The sequence below is a fragment of the Liolophura sinensis genome, chromosome 4, assembly GCF_032854445.1.
Source record: "Liolophura sinensis isolate JHLJ2023 chromosome 4, CUHK_Ljap_v2, whole genome shotgun sequence".
NCBI classification, from domain to species: domain Eukaryota; kingdom Metazoa; phylum Mollusca; class Polyplacophora; order Chitonida; family Chitonidae; genus Liolophura; species Liolophura sinensis.
The window spans coordinates 22,578,597-22,601,007 of NC_088298.1; the positions used below are offsets into that span (position 1 = coordinate 22,578,597).

The following is a 22,411-nucleotide window of genomic DNA, read 5'->3' on the forward strand; positions in this document are numbered from 1 at the left end:
ATATGCTGGTTGACCAGATGAGCAACACAGACCACTTTGACAGTCACCTACCATATGCTGGTTGACCAGCTGAGCAACACATAGACCACTTTGACAGTCACCCACCATATGCTGGTTGACCAGCTGAGCAACACATACACCACTTTGACAGTCATCCACCATATGCTGTTTGACCAGATGAGTCACACATAGACCACTTTGTCAGTCACTCACCACATGCTGCTTGACCAGATGAGCCACACACAGAGCACTTTCTTAGTCACTCAACCCATGTTGGTTGAAAAGATGAGCAACACACACAGGCCACTTTTTTAGTCACTCACCACATGCTGGTTGACAGATGAGTCACACATAGAACACTTTTTCAGTCACTCACCGCTTGCTGGTTGACCGGATGAGCAACACACAGACCACTTGTCAGTCACTCACCACAAGTTGGTTGACTAGATGAGCAACACAAAGACCACTTTTTCAGTCACTCACCACAAATTGGTTGACCAGGTGAGCAACACATAGACCACTTTGTCAGTCACTCACCACTTGTTGGTTGACTACATGAGCAACATGTAGACCACTTTTTCAGACACCCACCACAAGTTGGTTGACCAAATGAGGAACACAGCACTTTTTCAGACACTCACCACTTGCTGGTTGACCAGATGTGTCACACACAGAGCACTTTTTCAGACACTCACCACTTGCTGGTTGACCAGGTGAGCGATAAAACGAGTTGAGGACAAGCACACATTCTTGTCGTTTCTGCGGAATCCTCTTCGGAACTGGATGATCAATCGTCGCAGTATTAGCTCGCCATTCTGAGGAAACTGTTCAAATTAAGAAACACTGATATAATTATTCTACCAACTAGAAAATGTATTCATTTATTTATTTGAAAGGTGTTTTACGCTGTACCCAGGAATATTTCATTTACACCCTGATGACCAGGATTATGGTGGGAGAAAACCGAGCAGAGGCCGGGGGGAAACCCATGACCACTGCAGGTTGTTCGCAGACCTTTCCTCATACTGCTGGAGAGGAACTGGACTTGAACTCACAGCAACTGCATTGCTGAGAGGCTCTTGGGTCATTGTGCTGAGTTGGCGTGCTAAACACCCTTGGCCACAGAGATCCCGAACAGAAAAGTTTCAGCACTAAATAAAAGTTATGCTTTTTGTTTCTGGGCCTATCAAAATGACCTTTCTCACGTGGAAATTTTCTTATTTTGACTATTTTTTAATACGTGATGGGTGTTTTACAGGGTGTTCTCAGGAATATTTCTATCCTACATGCAAAAGTACAAGAACAATCAAGAGTCCTATAGAATACAATTACACAAATGGATTTCAGGAAATTTCATCAAACATGTCAATTATCTGACCTTAGTGTTGATGATGGCCACCAGGGCGGCGTACACTGATGTGAAGGTGGGGGAGGCAGCCTGGGCCTGGATGACTGAACGGGCCAGCAAACCTCTGAAAATAATAGTATACTAGATCAGTTTTTACATCAGTTCTACACACATTAAAGAAAAAAATAAACAATCATGGCATGTACAATAGAAACCCAAATATGTTCAAAATATCACACACATGCTCAAATAACTGTTAAAAATGTTCTGCTTAATACAACTGCATTTGCATATTACGTTCTTAAAGAAAACAGCAAAATTTATCAGACCGCACATTCAAGCTACCACACTAATAAATATCTTCTGTATCTATCACTATCAGCACTCCCTATAAAAAACTGAACAAAGTGATAGGAGGCAATAAAGGCTTGCTTATTTCATGCACAGTACATGCAAATCTACTAAAAAAAAAAAAAAAGGTGCAGAATAGATGTTTGAAGTTGTGACATCAAGCTGCCTGTTCACAGAGCAACACACTCTGCTGGCTCAGTGCCTTCTGAAATACATAGAAACAGGACTTCAGTTAAGAGAGTGCACCTGAAATAAAGTACACATGCAAACCAAGTCCGATTTCCACAAAATACACTTGCTGAAATAAATAGTTAGTAATATTTATTCATTTATTTCATTGAGTTTCATGCCTTAATCAACAATATGTTTAGTAATGCAATGTCTAGCTATTGGGCCTACTGGTTTACCTTCTGGAAATACAAAAGAAATATACATACTTCATGTAAAATCTGTAGTAACTGTGCATGTTAAAATGTTTGAAATATTTATTTCTCCTTTGTCCCGCATGTAATCAAGAATATTTCATATCTGCACCGACATCCAGGTCTGCTGGTAGGACAAAATATGCCCTTTGCCACATACATGCATCTGACAAATCCTCAGATTAAACCACATTGGTACAACGTTGACTGAATGTGACAGCAACAATCCTCAACATGGCCGAGTACAGTATTGCAAATGGGCAACAGTACTCAGACACAGCGCCCTTTGGATGTTGTCTAAGGGAAGATAATTCAGAGGTATAATTCAGGGATATATCACTGAGTAATGGGCTGTATCTCAAGAGTTATCTTCCCTTAGACAATATCCAGATGGCGCAATGCTAATCTTGGTTGTGGGCCATAACCAAAATTGTTTCCCATTGTATTACCAACAAGATTGCAGTAAAACTGGCATGAAGTTAAAACAATCTAAATTCATTATGGAAGAATATCGGTTTAGTTACAAATAATAATTTGGAGCAGACTTACCTTCCCCTGACGATGTTTTCCTGGAAAAGTTCTCTCACAATCTCTATGATGTTTGACGTGTTCACTTTGTTGATCAAACCATTGATGCTCTTCTTTAGAGCTTCCCAGGCTATTCTCTGATACTCCACACTGCAAATGAAAGTGAAAGCAACATAAAAGCAAAACTCAATACATAAACTGTTTATGTTCAAAACCCTTTAACTTACCCGGAATTCAATTCTTCCAGGCTCTGAAATATATATTCTCTGAAACACAGCACTGATGACTGAAGTGAAAGCAGCAAGATTTGGCGCTCTATTGCGTTCGTAATTCTGAAAAGCTACAATCCCCTCACAATTCCTTTGTGTAAGCTTCGTAACTTATTTTCACAATCAATTGTAAACTCAACTGTAGGGTATACAATGACTGTAGCTGAAACATGCAAGTGGACCCTGAAGTCTAGCTCTCACGCTCATGACATTTGACCACCAAGGCAATAGGTCTTTCCTGTTCAGAATCTCCTGTTCCTTACCTGCTCTTGTCTGTAATCTGCGCCTGCATCATGCGCAATCTGGCCGGGGGAATATATGCTCCTCCTGTTCGTGTTGCTAGAGTGTCGTCCGCTTTCGACTTCTTGGCTGGAGGTTGTTCCTGGCTAGTTTCCTCTTGAGCTCTTTTTCCAGCTGGTTCCTGTCTTGAAGACTCCTCAGACGGTCTCTTTCTTTCACTGAAAACAGAACAAAAAGGCAACTGATTCAGGGAATAAAACATTTTGCAGGCTGGGAGGTTTTCTTCCATTCACGTGATGAATTTATAAAGTTACTTATACGACTGGCGTTTTGCGCTGTACTCAAGAACTTTTCACTTATACTTCAGCAGCCACTATTATGTTGGCAGAAAACCGGGTAAAACTGGGAAAACCTGTGACAAGGGATCACATTTGGGTGTTTCCTTATACAAACAAGAGAACGTGTATATGTACACATAAGAAATGAAAAAACAGTGCCACAAACTCTTTTCTAAACCACAATTACAACAGTATGGAACACACAATGCAGAAAAACATAAAAAATGCTAGCAGGGCCACATCTAGAGCCATTTTAGTTCTGGAAAACGTTTGAGTACCCAAACTGCATGTAATCAAGCTGTAATAAAACTAACAAGTACTTGTAGATATGACCATTTACCAATAAAAAGTTCTCATACAAATGTCTTTCCTTCACTGATCCAGAAGCTCCCTGAACGCATCATTTTGTTGCATTTCATAAAATTTCTTTAAGCATGCTGCCATTATATCACCAAGTTTGGGGTAAGAACCTTCAAAGCCTTTCTAGATGTGGCCATGGCTAGGCTGTGTAATTTTACTGTATACAAAAACATACTGGATGAAATGTTGCCTTGTTACTGATGGAATTGAGCTAACATATCGTAATCTGTAATATTACAAAACGCAGAAGTGCTGAGACATTATACATCAACAGCCTGCGAGTTTCACTCTCTTTCAGTCTGGGAGGGTTTGGTAAGGGGTCAATCTGCTCACGGTGCGCATGCCCTAGATCCCAGGAAAAGCTCTGCCAACAGACATGTGACATGATGCGGCTCTAGATGACTAACCTTACATGACAACACATGCTCCTCACAACTGCTGTTTGTTTTTACATCGTTTGTGGTTTTTGTTTTTGTTGGGGACAATCTACTTACGCTGTGTGGATGGTGAACAAAACCCAACCTCAAACTAACAGGAAGTTGAACCCTGGGATCCTGGGCATGCACACTGATGTCAGACGACACTTGCTTACGGCCGAACATCTGCCTCCTGGTTGTCTGCTTTAGCTTGTCGTCGACGATCCGACGAATCCCTGTTTTCTTTATCCTGGTCTCCAACGCGATTCCCTCTGCTCCGGTCTCCTTCACGGCCCCTCCTCCTGTCGTATTCTCTGTCACGCTGTCTATCATTGTGCCGATCTCCATCCCTGTCCCTACGATCTCTGCCTCTGTCTTTCTCCATATCACTTCCTCTGTTGCGCTCCCTGCTACGACTTCTACTTCTGCGTCGACCTCCAGACTCCTGATGATCCACACTCCTCCTCCTCCTTCGGTCCTCATTTCTTTTTCCTCTGTCGTCATTCCTTTCTTGCTGACGGACGTCTCGCTCCCGCCTATATTCCTTGATTTCTGGTGACCTTGACCTCTGACCTCTGTCCTGTCTGCTGTCACCTTGACCAGCCTCTGACCTTTCGTAATCCTCCCTGCCCTCCATCCTCGACTTGCGTTGATCCATCCTCCCACCTCTGTCCTCATTCTCCTCAGCTTGATTTCTCCTCTCTTTCAAACCCTTCCTGTCGTCATAATCTTCAGACTCCTGTTCATCACTGAAACATGGAAAACAGCTTCTTATGTGTTCTCATAAAAACATCCGTCAACGATAATCACATAAAGGTGTATGTTGTATGCATGTGTGCTTGGGGTTTTACATCGTACCTTAACAATACTTCAGTCATATGAGGATAAGGTGTAATTAGATGTGTGTACGAATACTGTCTTCTTCAGGTAGGGTGGGTCCATGCCTCCAAAGCAACAAGCATCACGTTTAGGTATGACCCTACTTGGGTTTGATCCCTGGTTGCTCGACTTCAAGGCCAGCGCTCTAATGAGAAGAGTAAACTCTCTGATGAGTTACACTGGAAATGAAAGCCCAGTACCTACAGTCCATATAGCAACAAGATCAAGTTTTTGGAATTTTTTTGGCTGGAAAACTACATGTACGAGGCACCAAAGATAAAAATGCCAGCAAAATCAGTTTCATCATAAGCATATGATACTGTGAATTAAATCTGTGATCCATTAGCCAATAAGAATTCCAGGAATTCCTGTTACATCACTGACTTGGGTTGTGCATAGAAAAAATCACACAGCCCCCCCCCACCCACCCCTTGTACTGATTCAGGCATTTTGATTGTTAATGCCATATATGAACTCAAGAGTTTGTCACTCCTACAACGGTAACCAGATTAAAGCATGGAAGAAACCAGTTATCTGGCTAATCTACTGACTGGCTTGTTTCTTACAAACTTTACCACAGGCCTCATACAGATATGCACCTGATATTCCCAGGAGATAAGTGGTTTTCACTTGACGTTAAAACTGCAGACAGAGCAACCTACTGGAATTCTCTGCCTTTTTTGCCAGTTTGCAAGATGTTTATTCAAGCATGTTCTGAAGGCATTATTCTGTGCAGACTAATAAAATTATATTTTTTTGTGAAGCCCTGAAACTGACCAATCCAGCCAAGGTAGTTTTGTCTAATCATAAATGTGCATAAATTGCACTGAAAGTTTCTCTTTCAAAGGTTGAGGGATTAGGGTAGTGGTTAACCGCTTAATGTCCCTGGCTAAGACCCAAAGATTAGGCTGTGAGATTAGAGGAATCTGTTAATTTCCCATGGCCGGGTTTAAACCCGCGCAATGACTATCCCTATCCTAGTGACTGAAAGAGTTAGAGAAATGTATCATCCACCTGACCCCTTATCTGGTACATTTGTAATAACATCTTTGCTCTTGTGGTTATAGCTGAAGTGAAAGTTTGAACCTACTTTTAGTCCAAAATGTAAACGATCAACTTAAATGTGTTGTTGTTGTGACTGGACACTTTACTTCAATATTAACTGAACTTAATCTTAAAAAAGAGATATATCCTCTGGAAAACATTTTAGAAAATTATTCCATGGGCAACAACAGTTGCTGACAGTGGTTGAGGTACTTTTTCTTATCTTCTTGATATTGTTTATTTATTTTATTTGCTTGGTGTTGTACGCCGTACTCAAGAATATTTCACTTAAACGACAGCGGCCAACATTATGATGGGTGGAAACCCATGACCATGCGCAGGTTGCTGGCAGACTTTCCCACGTATTACCATCTCCTTAATAAGTCATGACCAATGCCTACTTCACTGGTGACTTAACGCCAGATACTTCACACAACTCTCAATCTTTTATTACAAGATAATTTTTCATCTGACAGTTATTTGCACCTACTGGAGTTTTGAGTTCGAACTCTTCTAGCATTTAATTAATAAAGTTCTACTGTATCATGTGACCTTGTCAAAAATGTCAGGCAACTATTTATTATATCATGGCTGTCTCCAAAACGATTCCTCAAAAGTTATTTATATTAAACAAACAATGGAGAAAATTGAGAAGCCTTAATGTTCGTGAACATGAGAAGTTTCTAAAAGACAGAGGGGCCATTTGTGCCCCTGGAACGCAGTGGAACAAGTGATCAGTAATCTATCATTTTTCACAAGTCACATGATACAGGAGGACTGTTTTTACCTTCCACATCAACAGAATTCAAACTCCAAATTCATCTACTTCCAATAGTTCTCTTCACCATACAAACTGTACAAAATATTTCACCAAAGCTACCACAATGTGATTTTAAAAGGAAAAAAAAACCCAAGACCGTATGAAAGCCTTGAAGGAATCTCCGAATGCATATTATTACCTTTTATCTTCAGAAAAAGTTATTTTATTTTCTCCTTCTGCTCGAGTTGGTCTCTGAAAGAAAAAGGGGTTTGGAAATGAAAATGTAATTGAAGAGTTTGACAGAGTTTCAAATTTCAACTAAAATTTTATAAAGAAATATGTGGCCACACCTGATCGAGTGTGACCATTCATACATTCTGATTAATACAGCACTTCTTTCTCATCACTGCACATTGGTCTAAAAACAAAACAAAACAGAAAACAAGTCAGTGAAAGAAACACGGACACACACACAAACAGGTGGTAGCGATGATGTAGAGAGCAAACTGTCGACTTGTCACTCATGATTTCCTGGAGAACTTTTTCAGCAAAATACCACCTTTAAGAGAACCAAAACAAAACTTCATGATTAGTGATGGTCAATTCACTTAAATCCCTGTTAAATGAACCGCTCTTGTGACGATAAATTGTTCAACAACAAATACAATCCTAAAGACTCGAAAACACTGTTTCTTGGACATTCCCTACTTTTCATTACTCTGCAACATCTGGGATGAAATCAAAATGGGTGTGGAACTATTTTAGAAAAGTTTGAAAATTCAAGACTTAAAAAAATGGCTTACACATACAAGGGTCAAAATGTGTGGTCAATTACCCGTTTCTTTTAATATCCTCCAAACAGAAATGATGACTGCAAGTTGAGCATAGGTCATTGCAAAGATCACTTCGAATCCTGCAAGTACCGTATTTCCGCAACCTGTACACACGGCTCCGAGACCAGTCCAGCTTGCTGCATGATGTCACAACTCCACAACACAGCCCTGACCTATAAGCCCATAAAAGCCCATACCACGAGTAGGTTGACTAACTTGTTTTCATATGACTCATCACTTAGCAGAAGACCTTGCAACAGGTAGTATGGGTGTAGACAATGCTCTGAGGGCTATAGACTTGTGGCATAGGACTCTAATTCTAATTGGTGGCATGCGAAGCAGTGTGACGAAACTTAAAAACTGCACAACTATCCAACTGAATACAGAAATTCCCGAAATTCCCTAAAATTTCCACCGTGATGTGCCGAAAATGAATCGTTAGTCCAGTATGATAACAGCCGCTGTACTTCAGTCAGGGATTCCAAAACAGTGAAACCTAGGTCAAACTTTCTATTCAACACCTGTCTAACAGCAGTAAAATCGCTAACTCCTCCACAAAATCCACTAATTAACTTGGTTTATTGCTTGAGAGCTCTTTGCATCAACAGAAGCTTCCTCTCACTACTGAATCTGAACCCACGGAATCAAGGGTCATACTAGAAACCTATGCTTTCATTGGCTGTGACTGAAAAAATGACCAATGGTGTAGCAGGTATGAAATGGCTATCTATTTCAAGGTCATGTACCTGCACTGAAAGTCAAGAGCATATCTTTTTATAGACATATATCGAATGTATTGGTGGCATTTTACGCAGTACTCAAGAATATTTCACTCATATGACGGCAGCCAGTACTGTGGTAAGAAGATGTCATAAAATGGTGATCATAAAATCACTGTGCACGGTTTGAATATTTTGTTCACATGTGCCCATTAACAGCTTCATATTGCAACAGTTTTAAACACTGTATTGGTGAAAGGCTGCTGCCATTCCTCATCATGTTTTCTGGGACTCACAGTCATGTGTGTCAAATTGTCTTACAGGTAACTGACAGCTTACAGAATTCATCATCGACCAATCAGATTAACTTATTTTCACTGACTCACCACTTAGAAAAAAGTGAAATCTCCTGCAAAATTTAGACCAGATGACCAGCAGTTCAAAAATTTACATATGACCACATATACAGTGATAATTATGACTTTGAACTATGGCTTTAATACTAATACTATCGCTAGGCCTTGACACTAAACCATTTAAGTAAAACCATCATACAGTCCTGTACTGGTTGGCATATAACAATGATGTTCACAACACCTTGTCTATTTAGCACGGGCCAAACAACAGGTGGTCGGATCGGGTCTCTTGCTGCGATTGATGTGCCCAACAAACTATGATGGAGCTGAGCAAAACTGCGATTTGCATATCAATACCACTCAGCTGTTTAAATTTGAATCCACTCAGACAGTTGTAGATTGACACCTCCTAATTTTCATACAAAAAATGCTAGCCTATTGTTAGGTTATCAGAGCCTACATTGGTAAGGTACATGTATCTTCTAATCTAATGCAAACAAACTGGGTGAAAATGAATTTTCTTAAGCGAAGGCTCATGCTTTACAATGTTTTGTTCAACCTATAGAAACATAAAAAAAAATCACAAATTTAATCTTCAATTATCAATTTTACAAACGGAGAACCATCGTTACTTTGATTATCAGTTTAGAAACTTTTCGTTCTACATGCTTCTTATAACCATTTTCTGAAGAAGAGAAGAACAAGTCCAAAGCAATGAGGTGTGCTTTTCGGAAATGAATATCCTGCTAAAGATTACTCAACACCACACCACTCTGTTGCTGACGATCGCATGACTACGAGGATTGACTGCTTCACACCCTTGAGTTTAGGGCTACAGTGCGGTCAAGTTTCGTTCAAACTGTTAATCTGCCTTAATACAAACAGTCGGGTGTTATCAGCTCAGCATTACATGTAACGTGACATGGTCTAACATCTCAAACTGTTACAGTGTTGGTGTTGAATAATGGATTTCTATTTCTTTAAACTGAATGGAAATGAATTACAGTAGAAGCAAGACTTGAGTTTTGGTTTAGTCCATTGTCTATAACTCACTGTCTTGGTTAGGTGAGTCATATTCTACGAGGCAGGCAATTTTACATACACGCTATGTGAAACAAGGAATACATGTCTAGAACTTGAGATATATGCTTGTACGAATTTTGAATGATCAACACAAAAATGTCTTGCTGTACAGCGCTCGACAGTTGTCTTGTTCTCCACTATACATGTGCAGGAAGGAGAATATGATTACTGTTATACCTAGGAATGAACAAGGCAACCACCTGTTGTCTGTAATAGTTTTGGACATGATATTTCTTGTAAACAGTGACCAGTATTTGTCATCTACTTCCAAACATAGTCAGCTGCACATGGCTATGCTGGCTGCCTGACAGGTGTTTTTGCTGTACCTGGTCTCGTAGCACGCGGGGATTACACATCTCAGACCTCCTGCAGTGTGCGATGTGTGTCTTATGGGAACAGGATTACCCCCAATCTCCCCATTTGCCTGCCATAAATTCAACCCAGACTTCTTCCTAAGTTTTACTACCCCCTGCTGGCGAAAAGGTTGTGGAAATAGGGTATACATGATTTCCGATATACAAAATGGTTGTTTGAGATATTTTATGCACTTCCATATTGTTTAGCAATGACAAATGGAGTGTAATACATTTCACACCCTTGAATCACATTGCAGGACTCAATTCTTGTTGAGGTCATCATCCTGTAGAGTTCAAAATATCACACATTTTATCCCTGAAGGATAAACCTAACGTCAGAAATGTGCTTAGATCGAGATAACCAATACCAAAACACACTGACTTTTTGACTCATACATTCAAGTCCAGTTCCACGCATTACCTGCACTGAACTCTTCAGAGATTTTCCCACTGTTTCTTCATCACTACTTGTGATTTCCCCGCTTTCACTTCCACCGTAATCCTTCGCAATGCGAACTGGAGAGATGGCCTTTCTCTCTGCTGTTCGCCAAGAGTTACGCTTCCTGTCTCGTCCCTTGTTCCCAGACGAACTTCGGCTGCTATCGGAATCACTGTCAGATTCGTTTGCTGATGCATTCGAGGATGAATCTGATGCAGAAGAGCTGTCATGTCGTTTCCTGGAAACAGTAATAGACAGATAATGACAAATCAGTTTCTTGCTCATCAATTCCCTAAGGTAACCATGGCTCATGATGCACATTCGAGATGGGCGGACATCCGGGCACTTCGCTTGTACGAGTCAGCAGCAAGCAGATGACAAGGTGAAAGATAAAATGGGAAAGTATAGGGAAATGAACAAGTATGGATGATATTCAGAAAAACATTGCTGATAATAACCAGAAATTATAGTATGTATAAAGACAACAGAACAATGTACACAGCATATATAATTTGTGCACGTCAACAAAACCTGGTTATGGAAGCCGTGAAGCAGAGTTTTGTGTTGACTTCCATGTTTTTAAGACCATGTTTTCATCTTCATGTGTGAGCAAGTATGTGTGTTAGTGTGAGTAAAACAGCAAATGCTAGGCCTATTTTCACATTTATTTATCTATTTGGTGTTTTATTCCACATTCAACAATATTTCAGTTCACCAATACGATGGCAGCCAGCATGAGAGTGGGAGGAAACCAGGCAGAGCCCTGGATCACTATTTTCAAAGAGTGAGTGAGTAAGTGCTTGGGGTTTAACGCTATTTTCAAAAAAGACGGAGTGAACAGTAAGATAAATAAAGCAAAACAAACTTTATGGCCAATAACAACGTACTGCGAAGAGATATTTTTAATTCCAATACCAAGTAAAATTAGTTATAAAGAAAAATAGGCTAAATTCTTGCAAATATGTAAAAACAAAAATAGTACATGCGAAATTTGAGTGCTGAATAATATCACTGCACAACGTGTGGCACTTGTTTCAAGCAATTTCGTTCCGAAAACCATCTGCTAACTAATTGTTATCTACGTAAAATACCTTGACGACATCCTTTATCTACCAGTTCAAACCGTAGATAGACAAATATCGTCTTGAGCTTTCGGTTTCTCAATTTTTCTTCAAAACTCAGACAAAAAACGTTTTACGATTTCTATCGTAAAACCCGGAAGCAGTCAGTTCTCACGCGAGAGTGTTGGCCTCACGAGCTTTTCGGGCGATGGCCAATCAAGGTGTTCCTAACTCCCGCCACATTGTCAGCATTATCCAATGAGAACGTTTGTAACTCCCGCCACATTTCGCGCCAAGTTTGTTCTCCGAATCAAAGCGACCAGAGAAAGGAGAAGGGTAAGAGAGCAGAGAATTTTTTCAAACTTTCTTAAATCTTAAGATTTAAGCGTATTTACTTGATGACAGACTGCACAGGAACATATTCGCTGATGATGTTGTTTCGATTTTGTGTGCTTTTTTCTCGAGTATTCCAGTTTATTTAACTTTTTTGAGTGCCATCATCTGTTGATCGCTTTGATCAAACTGGGACCATTCTGGCAAGAGATACTTCCACTGGAATTCAGAAGAAAAAAAATGCAACACTAGGGTGTTTGTGTCGAGAAAAGCTAGTTTGGGAAAACTAGCACCCTTGTAGAGAATCATATTTTGTAAATCAGGCCGGATTGTTTTACCTCTATGCCTATTTCAGAGCCCAGATTTGGGACATTTATGACCCCCCCTCCCCACCCTTTCTAGACCTCCCACCCCGATTCCCACCCACACTGCATTTTTAGGAATTGTTTTCTGCCGGGATGTCAATTGCTACATGTTTTATTTTCCTTGTAAAATGAATTTTTGTAGAATTATTTTATGTAGTACATCATATAATTTAAACTTTCTTGATTAACAGTGTCCTTTGTTTAAAAGGTACCTTAAAAATGCATGGACTTGTGGTAAAATTTAAACACAAAAATAATTTATATAGACTGGTTTAGCATCTATACTGTTGTACTGTTTAAATAACATTTGAATCCCATGTTTTTATATTTTCCATATATGAACCAAAAATGGTAAATTAGTGGAACTTTTTGGTCGGGTTATCATATTATTCGAGAGATACAAGCAGTTCCAGATACCTTCTAGAGTCTCAAAATTTTGCCAGCAAGACATAAGTGAAAACAAAAGTCAGTGTGGTTTTGGAAAGTGTGAAGCCCTTTTTTGACAAATGAAAATACATGTTGACTCTATGGGTTATTTCCTCTGGCCAGAGTAGCTCTCTGGTGTGCAGGTTTGTATCTTTTATCCAAAGCCCAGGGTATGTTTTTTTTTTTTTTTTTTTTTTTTATAAAACAGAGCTGCACACTCAGGGGGTTAGCCAGAAATGTGAGACGGAATGTCCAAACATATCACTGTTTTAGACCATTTTGTTGTATCAGGTTGTTCAGATTTCATTTTCTCCTATCTCTCCCAAGTTAAAAGTGCTGAAGACAGAGTGCCGAAATTGTTGGCACGCAAATTTTTTATTTCACATCTGTTCCCTTGAACAGGTGCAAAGTTAGTTGGCGTACCTTATGTGTACCATGCCCTAAAATACATGCATCCTGCCCCAAAGATGTGCCCCTTTTTGGCAAATTATTAATTGATAGGCATTGGAAATTTTCACCCTGCTTTTTTTTAGTGTTTAGTGTTTTTAGTCTAGTGTTGCATCCTGCTCCTTTTGATTTCTATCCAGGGGTGTGTTTAGCCAGGGATCTCGGCTATGATATTTTAATATGAGGTTAGAGTACATCACAGCCGTGGAGAATAGCCTAGTGTGACAAAAATCCGTGCAAAGTGAACAATACAGGCACTGACTGGGCAAAAGTGCGCAGTTGATGTTTCACAACCTCACTGTTTTGATCAGCTCACCGTCAGTTTTGGCAGGCAGAAAGCCATGTATTGATGTTAATGTGGAGGAACAAATTTGCAATTGACTAAGGGTTATGGAGCAGATTGACGGACCCCACAGTTTGTGAGAACTGTCAAATTAAGTTTGCGGTAAAAAAAAGGATGGTGTCGCATGGCGGCACCATCTGCTAAATATGAGCCTATTTTCAACTTCAGCTAAGATTTACAGGAAAATGGTGATGTAAAGGTAAGTAGCGATCGTGCCATTATGTGTGTAAACTTTTTAGCTTTCAGAATTGCCATGCTTTATGTGTATTCAGGATGAATCTAACGCACAGGCATCAGAATTCAACAAGAGGATAGCTCTTTGTAAGCATTATACTGGAATCTGGTCCACATAGGTCTTGGGCTCATTGTGACCAGGGATTCCTGCACATCAGTATATATAAGCCACCCTAGGGTGTGACTATTAATAGTACTAAATACTGAAATTTGCCCAGTAACATGGTTGTTTCTTTTAGGGGTTTAATGCTCTAACATGATCCAGCAACAGCTGGTGGCCTGATGTGTGATTAGGCCTGGATGGAGATTGTTACCCAAGATAGCATCCTGCTCCTCCCCCTTCCTGTGTGAGACTGCACCCAGCAGTGCTTCTATTCCTGTGTGTTAGACTTGTTTATTTCTTAACATTCACAGTTTGAAGGGTGTCAGGTGGTAGGCTGAACAGGTGCATATCTTGGTCCAAGTTTAGATAGGGTATTAATACTGGTAAGACAACTCATCAGCATGTTGTTTTAAAAAATTAATCAGCTTGTCACTAAGACATACAATTTAATTGAACTCCAGTCTGTAGTTTTCCGATGTTCGTACTGGGGTGCTATTTAATTGGCTTGTAGTATGACTAACAAATCTACGGCGTTTTGCAGGGTGTGAATTTCATTCAGCATATAAAGAGGCCATAAAACAGCCAAGAGTGACATTGAAGTAATTTGTGTCCAAGAACAGTTGATCCACAAGGATGTCGACTCGAGCACAACGAAAGCTAGATTTTCCTGTGAGGAAGTCAACAAGATCTCAGCGGAAACTTAAACCAGTGGAGGAAGTTCAGGATGAAAACTCACCCCTTATCGCACTGAAACCAAGAACACCCAGAAAAAGAACAAAAAAATGTAAGAGCCATTAAATTTTTATGTGATGACGTCGTAAAATTAATGAATTTCTTGAAAATTTGATTTCAGAAGATCATGCTTTTTAATTAAAGTCTTTCTGTGCATGAACAACTAAGACTTCACACACCTTTTTGTTTAGAAAGTGCATGTCAAAAGAATCAGAAGTTCAGAATGTTTTTTTTTTATCCTTTGCAGCTGCAAAAGATGTTGAGAATGAGGAAAATGTTGAAAATATTTGTGTAAAACCAGTGGGGGTGTCACCGAGTAAGAAGAAAAAAGAATCCAGGACGTTGATTGACACAGATGAAAACTTGTCTGTTAAACCAGTCAGAAATAACAGTAGACGACAGACAAATGCATCCCCTTCACAGGTTAAAGACAGCGACACGCCAGTCAAAAACGTAAGAAGGTTGACTGGCAGAAAGCTACTGGAATCTCCTCCCAGGCCACCAATGAGGTGTTTGCTACCAGAAACGCCCAAAACTCCAAAAACTGTTCTACAGATTCATAAACAAGATAGTAAGTCCTAGTATACATTGTGTTTCTGTAAAATTTGGTGTATTTATTCTTCAGTGTGATGTAAACAATGAAGAATTTGAAAAGAGTTTTGTCAGTGTGCTATTTTGCTTGCTGTAAGTTCACTCTATTGAACAAAATTGGTAAGAGAATGTTTTTTTTCCCCTTTTGCTAAGTAACTGTAGATTTCAAACCTTTTCAATAAAAAAAAAAATTAAAATAACTGTCCGTTGAAGCAACTGTTCAAATTATCCATATTTAGTCCCCATGGAAAAAAACCACTTCTGTATTCTTTTTGGTTGAGTGAAAATTCATCCACTAATGAGGCAGTAAAGAGAACATTTGTCATCAGTAAATGGTCTTCTGCTGCAGGAAGTTTCCCTTTTTCCTATCATGTTGTAAATAAATAGTTCCAACTGATCTGCTTTCCAGGCACTCCATATCAGAAAGCAAAGAAAGTGTTGCACACAGCCAAACCGGACCGATTAGTGTGCAGAGAGAAAGAGACGGAGCAGATTACGGAGTTCCTGGAGGAGAACATTAGTGGGGGGTCATCTGGGAGTCTGTACATCTCTGGGGCCCCAGGGACGGGCAAGACAGCTGTGTTAACCACTGTGATTGATAAAATACAGGTAGGTTAGGTGGTTGTGGTGCTAAGACTTTGTAAGACTTTTCCACTTCCGTAATTCCTCAGCCTTTTGACATATGAAAGAGCAACTTTCAGTGCAATTTATACATATTTGTACTTTGATTGTAGAGACAAAACTACATTGGTTGGATTGTCTGGACTTCATAGAAAGTATAATTTTAACACTCAACACAGAATAATGCCTTCAGAATATGCTTTAATAAACATGTTGCAAACATGCAGCTTGGTTGAAGGATTGCCATACATCCTGGGAGAAACAAATTAAGAAATCCTTTACAAAGGTCATAACATTAGACGGCTCCTAACAGAAAAAAAAAATGTTGAGACAAATTGATATCCAAAACTGACATGACAAGAATGAATTCTGCTTGAGATACCTGTAAAACTCCTTCAACAGATGCTGCAGATTTTGTTCATTAATTCAAAATTCCATTAAATTTCATTGAAAAATTTTTTAGGGAAAAAAGAACATTGTAGGTAATAATCTTAGTGTTGGATGCAAATAGATAATAAATTTGTGCTGATGCTCTGTATTTTCATAGATAAAAATTTGAGTTTTCACTTTCTATTGCAGAAGAAGTATCACTGTAAAACAGTGTATGTGAACTGTATGACGTTGAAGGACTCGCAGGCCATATTTAGTAGATTAGCCTCAGATATTACCGGGAAACAAACGACCTGTCGAACAGCGAAAGATGCCATGGTTTTCTTGGAAAAACACTTCACTTCTAAAGGCAGTAGCATGTAAGTAATGGTGCTCACTGCTGTCATGTCTCCACATACTAAGGCTGTACAAACCACATATTTATCTCCCTTTTCTCATGCATTGTATCGTGGTCTGTTTAGAAAACCAAAGCAAGTGACTCCTATACTTTGCACTTGACTTTCTTGTCTGTTAGTTAGTAATTTTTGGCAAAAGCATTCTGGCAGTAGAGAATTGTCATCCTTTGAAAAAGTCATTGTTGCGGTTGCCTGACTCAATCGTGAAAAATAGAGGTTGGTATTTAATTTGGTTGTTTTTTTTTCGACCTGGCTAATGAAAAAGATATTTTATTGGGAGAAAAACAGAGAGACAAAATTCTTCAGACCCAATAAATTTTTTTTTTTTACTGTATTCCTCAGTTTAAAATAATATTTGTCCCCTTTCTTTTTCAGAATTTTAGTTTTAGATGAGATTGACCAGTTAGACAGTAAACGCCAGAACATTCTCTACACAATGTTTGAGTGGCCAGCTCTTCCCAAGTCCAGATTAGTTTTAATTGGTAAGTACTGGCTACGTTTGTTATGAAGATACTACAGAATTGGCACAATAATTGAGTGCTGATTTAGTCTGGTTGCTGTGAGTTCAAATCCAGCTCATGCTGGCTTCCTCTCCAGGTGTATGTGGGAGGGTCTTCTAATACCTGCAGAAGGTTATGGTTTCCTCCCACCAAAATGGTCGCTGTCATAAAAGTGAAATATTCTTGAGTACGGCGTAAAACACCAATCAAATAAATAAATAAATATTTAGTCTGTGGAAGAAGTTGGCTGTTAAAATATGTGTGTATTTTGTATTCCTATTGAGAAAAATGTTTGAAACTGCAGTTTGGAAAACTATCATGTGGAAATTTCTCAAATCTTTTCTGTTATCTCTTGTTTTCTTTTTCCTGTTCTCCACATCAACAAGTTAAATGTTTTACTAATTTATTGTTTTGTTGTATATGGCCACAATCCTGGTTAAATATTGGTTTAATTACTTGTGTTACAGGAATAGCCAATGCCCTGGATTTGACAGACAGGATATTGCCGAGGTTACAGGCACGCCCTAATTGTAAACCTAAACTGTTGAATTTCACTCCCTACACAAAAAACCAGATTGTCAAAGTTCTTCAGGATCGTTTAGAAAAGGTCATTACACAAATATATTACTCAAGTGAACTGTTTCTTTTTTGTTTTTTTAAACAGTGATAGGTGTAGTATCAAAGTCCGGTTCCTGATTCTAGAAAATGATCAGAATTTCAAATAAGTTATTTCAACTCACCGTTTAGTTTTCAGTAATTGCTGAATTGGTATGATTTGCACGATGAGACAATGTTTTGTGGTAGTGAATTATATGTACTTATTTTGGGGGAATTCGCCCTTTGTTAATTTACATTTTGAAAATTAATGTCCAGCCCGTGAACTGACAGCGTTCCCCGCCCACCGTAAGACGTAGGTGACGTGGTTTTAGTCTGTCAAACAGAAAACACTGTGAATAACTTCACCCTCAAGTCAGGTGTACGCGGTGTCGTACCAAACTGACCTGGGGTTTTGCGGGTTCACACATTCTCTCTCGTCTGGAATTTGACAGCTATGTTATTAAATATAAAGACCTAAATTTTTGGCCATGACTTAAGGTAATCATTTTGTCTGATTTTGATAGTCCTATTGAAATTTAGATAGGTGATTTCTGGTTTGTTAAAATTAAACATGAACAATGATATCCTTCAGTGTAAGTTCTGGCACCAAGAGTAATATTTCATGACTTTTTGGACAAGTTTTTAGGGGAAATACACAGTATTTTCCATGTCCTAGACAGCATTGTTAATATTAAAACGTATGAATGCTAACAAAGTTTGTCCTTACAATTCTCTCTGCAGTTGGAAATCGATGGAACACCAGTGATGGAGCCAAGTGCAGTGCAGTTCTGTGCTCGCAAAGTGTCAGCGGTTGCAGGCGACATGCGCAAGGCGCTGGATGTATGTCGCAGAGCTGTGGAAATGGTGGAGAAGGATGTCAAGTCCCAGTCAGTCCTTAAACCAACATCTGTCGGTGAGTTGGCAGGATTTCACGCCTCCTTCATGGGCGAGGTAACCCTTAATGGCTAAGGTCTCACGAAGTCCAATTGCTGTTTTAGGGGCAGTTTAAACCTTTTTTCCAGTGTAATTGGAGGGCATAAAAATATATAAAACTTCATCTATCTCTACGACATGCTGTGTTATGGTCATCAAGGACTTACGTTTAGCTATGTGTGTTTTATGAAACTGGTCCCCGTTTAGGTACGGTAATTGTTCATATAAGTAAGTGTAGTATAACTATTAAACCTATTTTACAGCTATCGTGTATAGATATATGTATAGATATATACATGTATGTATATATTTTGATAGTTATAAGAAAACAACATACAACTTACAGACACAGGAAACACTATCATATAGCATTTATCAGATAAAAGACCATTACATGCTGCCCAGGAAAATAGTTGGATTTATTTTTTTTTAAATTTTTCTTAAACCGCATAAAATGCATTTAAAACATAGGATTCTATGGTACTGTAATTCTTCAACCTTTTCGCATGGTTGCAAGGTGTTTAGTCAGACATATTCTGAAGACATTATTCTGTGTAGACTGATAAAATTAAACGTTTTTATGGAGTCGTGAAGTTGGCCAATCCAACCAATGTAGTTGTCTCAAAACAGATTATAAATGTGCACAAATTGCACTGAAAGTTGCTCTTTCATATGCGTAAAGGTTGAGGAATTAGGGTACCACTGACTTCACGGCCGTATTTTTGGCTTGGAATAGTTCACGTCAAGGTCCTTTTGGTGAGTGCATTCATACGCGTAAATGTAGATGCATTTTGAATATGAAATCTCGCCATCTATGTGTATTAAGTGGGAGAATAAGCTGACGTGACATCAATGGTCCCAGTAAGGTCAGAAAAGGACACAGTAGAATTCAATGTTTCAAATGCATTTTACTAGGTTAAAAAATATTGTTAAAAAATATAAAATCAAATTATTTTCCTGCCCAGTATTTAATGGTCTTTTATCTGACATACGCTTCACGCCAGTGTTGAGTCGCAGTGACCTGATAACCTCTCACCAATGCAGTTGCTGTGAGTTCAAGCTCAGCTGGTCCTCTCCAGCCATATGTGGAAGGTCTGCCAGCAACATGTGGACAATTGTGGGTTTCATCCCACCATAATGCTGCCCAGCATCATATTAATGAAATATTCTTGAGTACGACTTAGAACACCAATCAGATATATAAATACATGTAAAACAAATCATGCTTATGTTTTCTTTGCCTTGAAATATCAAACATCACCCAAGAAATTGCTAGGAATTGTCCCTTTTATAAGTGTTTTTGTGTTCAAGGTACATTCTGGTTGTACTTAACCAGGTTAACTGTTCATTTTTTCTCAGAATGTAACAGCCCAAGCAAGTCTCCTCCAGTGCCAAAGAAGATAGGTATTACCCACATAGCCAGTGTCGTATCAGAAGTCTACGACTCCAAAATGTCCTCCGCCCAACAGGAACGACAGACGATTCCGCTACAGCAGAAGCTGGCTGTCTGCACCATGTTACTGCTGTCTAAGGAAGGGAAGTTCAAGGAAGTTACAATAGGGAAAGTAAGTCATCACTGTACAGTGTTGTGAATTCTCCTGTCTTGTCAGTCAAGATTAGAACGCAACAAAAGTTTGTCAGACTGAAGATTCATGGTAACTAAATGTAAAAACGAAGGTTATGTTTACGTAGGTGTCGCCACGGGTGACGACGGGTTAATAGTATTTGATCTGTTTACAGCATGGGGCTAGGTGCAGCCCATCGGTGACAAAGGAAATAAGACTAAATTTCAGTTTGTTTTTCACATCGCTTAATTCCTTCGTTATTCTACGGACTGTATTTAACCAAACTTTGGTACATAACAGTGCACTTTCACAAGCATATGAAGGTTTTGAAATGATATTTTTGATGTCAGCATTTTTTCTGATACGAAATTAATCAGACTTCTGAAAAAAAATGTAAAGTGGACCTAGAAGTGAATCTCTGTTTAGGTGAATCAAGCAGATTTACTTGAAAAATGTTAAACTTTAGTTAAAATACAGTACATTTGCCGTCTGGGTTAAAAAAAAATTGTTAAGTACGTGTAAAGAAAGTAAGGTTGGTTTCACTTCAGATAGAGAATGTTCATGACAAGGTGAACACAGGTACGATTTTCCTTTTCAGTTACAAGAGACTTACAACAAGCTGTGTAAGCGGCGTCAGGTGACTTGTGTGGACCAATCAGAATTCTTTACACTGTGCGACCTCATAGCCAGTCAGGGCATCCTGGCAATCAAGAAAGGGAAGGAAGCAAGGCTGGCTAAGGTAAAGGTGACTCTTTTTGTGTGCTGTAAATATTTGCTAACTGTAAAGATTTTAAAGCAGTCTAATTTTCATATACATCAATATGAATTCTTTAATTTAAAGTGAACTATTCAGCTAACTGTAATTGGACAACTGTAACACTGTGACAGATGCAGACATTTTTGGCATTCTGCCAGTATTTTGGCTGAAAATCACACAGATATTGTTTGTCACCTGTGTTATTTATTTGCACCTTTACCATTTTCAGGTGAGCTTGAAGTACGATGAGCAGGAGTTGGAGCACGCTTTACAGGACAAGCTGCTTATATCGTCTATTCTACAGCAAGGAATTCCAAAATAAGTTTAGATTTTGTGTGTGGTAGTAGGTGGTGCGTGTCGAAGAAATCGTTCATTTTTGTACAAGATAAAATTACATATTTTGTGACAGGCAATGCAGTGTTGTCACTTATACCTAATTCCTGATCAAAGTTTAGAAACAGGCTATTGTAAAATATTTTTATGAAAAAAGTCGAAACGTATTATGGATTGATATGATGGCTATATTTTTAAGTGTAAAATATTTGAGCAAATTTCTTAAATTAATAAATTATTTTACAGTTTAAAGTGAACCTTTTAGGGTGCCCTTGAGCATGAGTATTTATTGGGTAAATTTTTTAATAGTGATGCAGCAATTCTTTAACAGTTGTATCAACTGGACTATGTAATACTGAGATGAAGCAACCCATTCATTGAAGTGTTCCAACTTGAATTACTGGTAATGAACAGGTTTAGTCTTGAGATGTGATTAAGATCAGACATATGTCTGAGATTTATATTTTCTTTAAACTCACGTTTTTATGTTACAAATTGTTTCCGTTATCTGTGTTTGTTTTAGTTTCCAATACGCAATGTTTGACACTGGAAATAAACTTTTATTGTTTTAATTATGAAGCTGGGTTGTAGTTTTCACTTGTCATGTGAAGTTTATGAGTCACAGAGAAATAGCCGTCTTAGAATTGGTTGTTTCTTAATGTAATATGGAGTCTACCCTGATTGTTCTAATTATTGGGACACCTGGTCTAATTATTGGGACACCTGGTCTGTTACTTTTACCCAGTTTAAATGGAATTGTAGCAGAAATATTGATATCCTTTTTGCTAACATGGTTAGACCATCAACTCAACAATACTCTTATATCTTTACTTTTCCAAAAGGCTGGTAAAGAAGAGAAATATTCTACTTCCGACACTACTACTATTCGTCCCAAATTTTAGAGGAATTAGAGTAGCCAGAATTCTACCCTGCTCAAAGTCGGT

At 38.8% G+C, this 22,411-nt stretch overlaps 2 protein-coding genes across 2 annotated transcripts in view; one reads left to right on the plus strand and one right to left on the minus strand.

Annotated features, from left to right (window-relative positions):
- Window positions 1-11,947, minus strand: part of LOC135464605 (pre-mRNA-splicing factor CWC22 homolog) — a 29,498-nt gene extending 17,551 nt beyond the window's left edge. Inside the window, exons 1-8 of the mRNA XM_064742049.1 lie at window positions 11,833-11,947; window positions 10,724-10,979; window positions 7,155-7,207; window positions 4,449-5,021; window positions 3,182-3,376; window positions 2,671-2,799; window positions 1,379-1,472; window positions 696-824 (exon numbers count right to left, since the gene is read on the minus strand). Of these exons, the coding sequence (XP_064598119.1) occupies window positions 696-824; window positions 1,379-1,472; window positions 2,671-2,799; window positions 3,182-3,376; window positions 4,449-5,021; window positions 7,155-7,207; window positions 10,724-10,979; window positions 11,833-11,843 (1,440 nt within the window). The 5' untranslated portion in view covers window positions 11,844-11,947. The remainder of the gene's footprint in view (window positions 1-695; window positions 825-1,378; window positions 1,473-2,670; window positions 2,800-3,181; window positions 3,377-4,448; window positions 5,022-7,154; window positions 7,208-10,723; window positions 10,980-11,832) is intronic.
- Window positions 11,948-14,599: 2,652 nt separating this feature from the next.
- LOC135464770 (cell division control protein 6 homolog) lies at window positions 14,600-22,046 on the plus strand. The gene is made up of 10 exons (XM_064742315.1): window positions 14,600-14,837; window positions 15,033-15,356; window positions 15,786-15,985; window positions 16,577-16,746; window positions 17,158-17,264; window positions 17,750-17,889; window positions 18,621-18,792; window positions 20,172-20,377; window positions 20,976-21,116; window positions 21,364-22,046. The coding sequence occupies exons 1-10, from the start codon at window positions 14,687-14,689 to the stop codon at window positions 21,454-21,456; spliced, it is 1,704 nt and encodes a 567-aa protein (XP_064598385.1). The 5' UTR covers window positions 14,600-14,686; the 3' UTR covers window positions 21,457-22,046.
- Window positions 22,047-22,411: the final 365 nt, after the last annotated feature.

Bases quoted from the DNA above. Each gene is read 5' to 3' on its own strand.
- LOC135464770 (XM_064742315.1), top strand. From the start codon at position 14,687: ATGTCGACTCGAGCACAACGAAAGCTAGATTTTCCTGTGAGGAAGTCA. The intron at 15,357-15,785 runs GTAAGTCCTAGT...TCTGCTTTCCAG, and splicing joins ACAGATTCATAAACAAGATA to GCACTCCATATCAGAAAGCA. The intron at 17,265-17,749 runs GTAAGTACTGGC...CTTGTGTTACAG, and splicing joins GTCCAGATTAGTTTTAATTG to GAATAGCCAATGCCCTGGAT.